Below are 7,254 nucleotides of genomic sequence, written 5' to 3' on the forward strand. Positions count from 1 at the left end.
GCTACGCCTTTAACCAGTGATTTAATTATTGTTTTAGATAACCTGTTGTGTTTTTATGTTTTCTTATATTTGTCCTTTACACTAAACTGTTTCCAATACCATAAAGCATACAGTGAGGGAAAAAAGTATTTGATTCACTGCTGATTTTGTACGTTTGCCCACTGACAAAGAAATGATCAGTCTATAATTTTAATGGTGGGTTTATTTGAACTGTGAGAGACAGAATAACAACAAAAAAATCCAGAAAAACGCATGTCAAAAATGTTATAAAATGATTTGCATTTTAATGAGGGAAGTAAGTATTTGACCCCTCTGCAAAACATTACTTAGTACTTGGTGGCAAAACCCTTGTTGGCAATCACAGAGGTCAGACGTTTCTTGTAGTTGGCCACCAGGTTTGCACACATCTCAGGAGGGATTTTGTCCCACTCCTCTTTGCAGATCTTCTCCAAGTCATTAAGGTTTCGAGGCTGACATTTGGCAACTCAAACCTTCAGCTCCCTCCACAGATTTTCTATGGGATTAAGGTCTGGAGACTGGCTAGGCCACCATTAAAATGATAGACTGATCATTTCTTTGTCAGTGGGCAAACGTACAAAATCAGCAGGGGATCAAATACTTATTTCCCTCAATGTACATTTAGACTGCTGAAACAAGTATATCATTTTTCATTAGGAAAATGTACCTTATCTAGTTGTATTGTTTTACTGGGTTAGATTTTTAAAATTCAGTATAAATAAACTTGAATTTCAATCTATTTGATGTGAAGGTGGAGAAGGAGTTGGAGCTCCCTCCAGCGCCTACCCTCATCTCCCCAGAGAACATGTACTCCCAGCTCCTGGCCGGCTACGCCGCCTCACGCCACTTCATCAGAGAACCTTTCCTTCACGGCTTCAGCGACGCCCGCCAGTCCCCCTTTGCCACCTCCTCAGAGCACTCCTCCTCTGAGACGGGTTCCCTCCGCTTCTCCACCCCTCCTGGGGAGTTCCTGGAGGGCAGCTCCACCCCTCACCTCCTGCGGGGTCCTGGACCGGGTCGACCCCCTAGTAAGGAGAGCCGACGGAGCGACACCTGCGAGTACTGCGGGAAGATATTCAAGAACTGCAGTAACCTGACGGTGCACCGGCGCAGCCACACGGGTGAGAGGCCCTACAAGTGCGACCTGTGCAGCTACGCCTGCGCCCAGAGCTCCAAGCTAACTCGCCACATGAAGACCCACGGGCAGTTTGGGAAGGAGGTGTACCGCTGTGATATCTGCCACATGCCCTTCAGCGTCTACAGCACCCTGGAGAAACACATGAAGAAGTGGCACGGGGAACACTTGATGGCCAGCGACGTCAAACTGGAGGAGGCTGAGAGAGGCTAGGTTATGCTAGGCTAAAGCTAAAGCTAAGGCTAAGGCTAAAGCTAAAGGCTACAGGCTAGGCTAACACAACAGACTCCTTCTGAATGAACACTTACAGGACTTCAACACGGGGTTTGGCTGGATCATTTTTCTCCTCTTGAATATTTTTGGACAATTTGATGTATGTTATTCTGTTTTTGTTGGTTCTTTTTGTCACAGAAACTGCCACCTGAGAAACATAAACAAAGGGAAACATGGAATGGGGGACTGTTCTAGAAATGCTTTGTTTCCCGCCAACTATTGATCTATCTGAGGATTTTATAATTTAGGAATCCCTGGAGCTTTTCTACTGTGCAATAATGTCTGTATTTATTGGAGTTTTGTAAAGATATTGGGCATGCGCAGTAAAAAAATCCCTAACTGGAAACAGGTCACACTTGATTAGAAATATGATTTTAATTGTTAACTGACTAAATTAATGCGAAGAGGTCAACTTCTAAAAATTATGATCGAAATTATTTATTTTTAAACTGTCTTATTATTACCCTTTTAGGTCAAACAGCGGACTACAATCCATCTCCTCGTATGTGACATAAAGCACTGAATGTCAATATGACAATAAAATATTAATTATAATTTTAGAATAAAATAAATCCCAAATGTTGTTGTTTTAAAAATCTGAAGAGGTTACAGACAATTTTATACAAACAAAATGATCATTTTTATAAATATCAGCATGTGTTGTACAATGTCAAAATGCAATTATTATAATGATGTGTTCCAGCCGTATATCCCCAGTATGAGCAGGGGATGTATATAGCGGTTGCACACATTGACTAACATTCCTTAGATGCAGGATTAAATCACCATGGGATATTTGACATACATCAGTTCATTTGCTGTAGTAACTGTGGAAAGGAGAACAGTTATATACACGTTTATTTGTGGACGTTTTGGGAGGCCTTTTTTTATTCTTCAAACATTTCTAAATAAAAAAAATTATTTGATCTAGAATACCAGCCCTGTATTTTACATTCACAATGGCCACTATAAATCAATCAGAAGACTAGCTGCTTGAGTTGTCTACGTACTGAATAATATAGCTACATTCTTTTTTTTTTTTTACTCATTTTACCAGATTATTGCAATACAGGTCCTCTCAATAGTGCTTCCTTCCTATGGTCATACTGTTTACATTTTAACAACATAGTGGCAAGGTCATTACTCTCTCTTGACACTTGATGAAGCTTAATCAACGGCAATTAGTGAAGTTAAACTTTTAAACATTCTACATCGTACAGTACATTTCACTTCTAGAATCATTCCATTGTTCCGTCTGGGGAATTCTAGAACAGTAATGTTCTGTTCAACCTGGGTGAGTTCTTATCCCCTCAGGATTCAGCAAAACCAGTATCAAAATGTATTTCATATCAATGCCTGTGTTTCTCCATTGTGTGCTCTAAGCCTCAATCTGCCTGGCTGCTTTCACACCTCACTAACTCAACACACACACAGCTTTGAAAAAGAAAAGGTGGGGGTTGTTAATGTTGCTTCTCAAAGTGATATGGGGTTTAACGCACAATATCAGATTTACAATTTGGGATTTTCAGCTGTGAGGAATGAGGATGGCTCATCCTGGGATGTATCTAAAAAAAAAAGGCTTTTTGAGTTACATTGAATTATGTTAATAATGTCCAGCACAGCTGTTAGGATGATGGCCACACGACCTTGAGATCTGATTGGATCATTCTTGAGGTAGATCATGAAAGACTGAAATAGAGAAGAGAGAGAGAGAGAGAGAAAGAGAAGGAAAGAAAGAGAGAAATAGAGGGAACGAGAGCGAGAGAGATCCGCGCAAGGATCAAAGTAATGCAAACAAAATTTAAAGCATATGAAAATTGTATTTAAACCCAAATGCATATCTGCTTGTCAAATCTAATACCAGTGACATCAGAGAGAGAGAAAGGACCAATATTAGGGAAGATTTAGGCCACATCATCCCTTAATACAATCATCTCCAACAGAGTAAATCATCTCACCTCAAAGATATCACCTCACATACCTGGTTTAAATTTGCTGTGTGTTTTTAGCCAATTGGACATGGGTGTGCTTCGAAGGAGGTTATTCCTATTTATTATTAGCTTGTTGACAGAAATCAGATTTTGATATACAATAAGAGTGAATATTTACGGTATTCCTACACATAGTTCTACAATTCTCACTTCAGAACAAGTTTGATAATAACTATTGAAATATGAATTTAGTTATGTTATATTTCAATTGAGAAAGTGGAGAGGAGAAAACTACAATTCTCAATTCTGAACAAGTTTCATATAAACCATTAAAATATGCCTTTTCTGGAGTTTATTTTATAGCATTGAGACAGTGGATAGGAGAAACCAGGAAGACAGACAGCAGAACAGAACAAGTCAATTCGTACAAGGACATTCGGTCTCAGAATAATGTTTACAGTGTTTGAAGTATGTTAATGATGATATCCTCTGTGTTTTGAAATAACAAAGTATTCTTTTCTTCAATGTTTTGAATGCCATAGCGAGCAGTTTTCTATGATTATCATGGTGGAGGGATTTTAAAATAGATTCTTATGACTAGTTAAGTATCATTTCTTGCTCGCTTTATGACAATACCCAGTGTATTTGTAATATTGACAAGGGATGCAGCCTTTTTTTTTTAAGTGGTGCCAACATTCTGTTATAACCTATTTTCACAGCCGAATCCAATTGTGAGTCGATTCAAATGGTGTTGCTTTTTGTCAATGTTTAAATGTTTTATTTTTTTTGGTAAAGCTATCCTAAAATGTATGTTAAAAAATACAATAACAAAAATGTGAAAATGTTTTGAAATCATCCAGAATATCAGAGGAATTTTGAGATTGGGATTTTACAATGGGTTCTGGGAGAAATGCTTTTCATAAAATGTATATTAGGAGACATTCATGGACAACATCTCTTCTCCTGGTTGGTAGAAATACTTGTGATGGCACTTAACATGACATCTTAACACATTTTCAACTTTCACGACTTTTGCTATTTGTAAAAAAATATTTTTCTTGTTTTTTTTGATGGACTGCATTATTGTTTCAAAGCAGCAGTAACGTTACAGATCAGCTGTTTTGAATATATATGTATTTTTGTAATGTGCTGAAAAGAAAGTCACCAAGTCCAATAAAAGTTTCAGTTGCCCTATCTGACGTTTTATTCATGTGACTAATCACCATTACTGCTGACGTTATCACATCTTACATTACCGACATTACTAAAAATGCTTAAATAAACATAGTTGATAACTTAGGTTCAATTAGTAAGGCGGTCTGTATGGCTAGCTCACTTTAACTTCATTCGGTAAACATAATTGAGGCCAGTAACCGAAAGGTTGCTGGATCGAATCGCCGAGCTGACAAGGTTAAAATCTGTCATTCTACCCCTGAACAAGGCAGTTAACCCACTGTTCCCCGGGCGCCGAAGACGTGGATGTCGATTATGGCAGCCAGCGGTTGGGATAAATGTAGGAAGACACATTTCAGTTGAATGCATCCAGTTGACCAACTGACTAGGTATGCCCCTTTCCTTTTCCCTTTGCTTAATGTCATTCACAGTGTTTCCTCTATGGGCATAGTTCATATTTATATGGTAGTGTTCACAAACACTACCATCATCAGTGTAGAGTCATGTCTCTCCTCTTCCTTTACTCTTAAACACATGCGGAATGTCATTCACCTGATACCTTTTAACCTATGAGCATGGCACAAAAATATTTCTTGCTGAATAACCTCATGCAAAAATCTCCTTCTTCTCCCTCAACCAACGGGCTTAAATCTTGTGACGTATTTATTTGTTAACTTGCTTTAGTTCCCTTACTTGCAGTGTTACAGCAACAATTTACTGATGACCATCCATTTCCCCACCACCACCGAGGATAATTCCTCAGAGACGAGGGGATCCTCAAACTATTCTAATACATTTTAATATTTTGTCTCTTTTGTTCATTCAGACCTGTCCTCGATTTGAACAACTATTGTGATCTCTGGCTGCATCTTTAGCAGTAATGACCCTATGTCTGGGGACTGGTGCTTTAGCATCACCTGCTACCCTCAACTTGATGTAAAATAGCATCTGCATTATATCACCACCAAGCTTGATTCATCTTATCTCTAGTGATGGTGCTTGAAGCCGTGCTCTCAATATGTAGATCTAACATCTGCCCTCAATGTGACGCTATACATTACAATATACTAACATTATTATCATTCTTTATAGTTCAGGAAGCCACTGCTGAGTGATAATGATTAACCCTATATCTAGTAATGGTGCTTGACGCCTTGCCCTCAGTAGCAGCTGCCCTCAGTATGATGCTGTAGAACACGGGAACCAGGGTTGGGGAGTAACGGATTACAATAAAAACGGTAACTGTCATCCGTTACATTACCAGCAAAAAATATTGTAATCAGATTACAGCTACTTTTGAAAAACTAGATGATTACTTCGAAGATTACTTATAAATTCAGAAAGGATGTTTGCGAGAAATAATCTTTGACACTTTTCTGTTTTCTTAATGACATTCAAATCAGCGTTGAAAAAAGGCGCAAGTTTAAGTTTGTTCCACCTGATCGAGTCTGACCACAAGTCACGGGAAAAGAGCAGGAATAGGCTTTTGTAGGCTACAGTCCAAGCTATGTCTTCCAGTGGTGCGACTGCTGTCGGCATCCAAAGATTATTCAACTTGAATAAAGGCTTGGAGGTAAGGATGACAGCAGTGGTGTAGTCTACGGCGATACGGATATCACTTATTATTGATATCTACATAGCGCATTAATGTGGATCACACTGCTGCTCTCTCGCTATTTTCACCTTACGGATTGTGGTTGTTGTAGATGACAGTTCACACATCTAAATGTATATTTGAACCCAATAATGGTTGAATTCGAGAAGTTTAAGCTGCCTATCAACCAGTGGAGAGCCAGTGAAAAATGCGCTCTAACAACAGCTGCATAGTGTGGATCCCAGCCTATGGAATAAAAGTGGGGCTTTTATTGCTCAATATAATTCATGCTGATAAAAAATAAATCCATAGGCCTAAAGGACACATGCTCAAACTGGCACACTTCTGAAAGACTTTAAGGGGCAATCTGTAGTTGCTACATCCATTTTTGGACTTGTAAATTATATATATTAATGTAAAGATATAATTTAATTGTATTATTATATGTAGTAGAAAGTGATGGGTTAGAAGAAGCCTAAATAACCAACCCATAAAGTAACATTGAACATCCATATATGGCCAGCTATGTAAACTTTAACATTGATTTATCGTTCAATTGGTAACATACATTTTTGTCTTCTTCTAATGCCTCTTAAGGGGAAAGTAATCTAAAAGTAACGGAAGGTAACCAGATTACGTTACTGAGTTTGGGTAATCCAAAAGTTACTTTACTGATTACAATTTTGGACAGGTAACTAGTAACTGAAACGGATTACATTTAGAAAGTAACCATGCCAACCCTGACTAGAACTTTACATGACCCCTAGTGAGCCCTTTGTGTTACCTCACTTCCTGATATCCTGAAATGACATGCAAGGTTTTATTAGCCAGGCAGGTGGGGCCTTTCACTGAAGACAATGATGGTGGAGGAGAGGAGGAGAGGAGGAGAGGAGGAGAGGAAGAGAGGAATAGAGGAGGAGAGGAAGAGAGGGGGAGAGGAGAGGAAGAGAGGAAGATAGGGGGAGAGGAAGAGAGGGGGAGAGGAGGAGAGGACGAACACTTGAGGAACTACTCTACTCTGACACAATCACTGAGCCCTCCACTTGAAGAAGGGAAGACTAATAAGGTGGCACCAGGAAATGCTTGGAAGCCAAGGAGGGTGCAGTCAGGAGTTTAATATTGTAGATAGA

The 7,254-nt window shown here is 39.0% G+C and overlaps 1 protein-coding gene across 1 annotated transcript in view; it reads left to right on the top strand.

The window, feature by feature from the left end:
- Nucleotides 1-4,551, top strand: part of LOC106608246 (B-cell lymphoma/leukemia 11B) — a 67,895-nt gene extending 63,344 nt beyond the window's left edge. Inside the window, exon 5 of the mRNA XM_045721101.1 lies at nucleotides 770-4,551. Within this exon, the coding sequence (XP_045577057.1) occupies nucleotides 770-1,366 (597 nt within the window). The 3' untranslated portion in view covers nucleotides 1,367-4,551. The remainder of the gene's footprint in view (nucleotides 1-769) is intronic.
- The last annotated feature ends 2,703 nt before the right edge of the window (nucleotides 4,552-7,254 follow it).

Source organism: Salmo salar, chromosome ssa06, assembly GCF_905237065.1.
Source record: "Salmo salar chromosome ssa06, Ssal_v3.1, whole genome shotgun sequence".
In the NCBI taxonomy this organism is placed as follows: domain Eukaryota; kingdom Metazoa; phylum Chordata; class Actinopteri; order Salmoniformes; family Salmonidae; genus Salmo; species Salmo salar.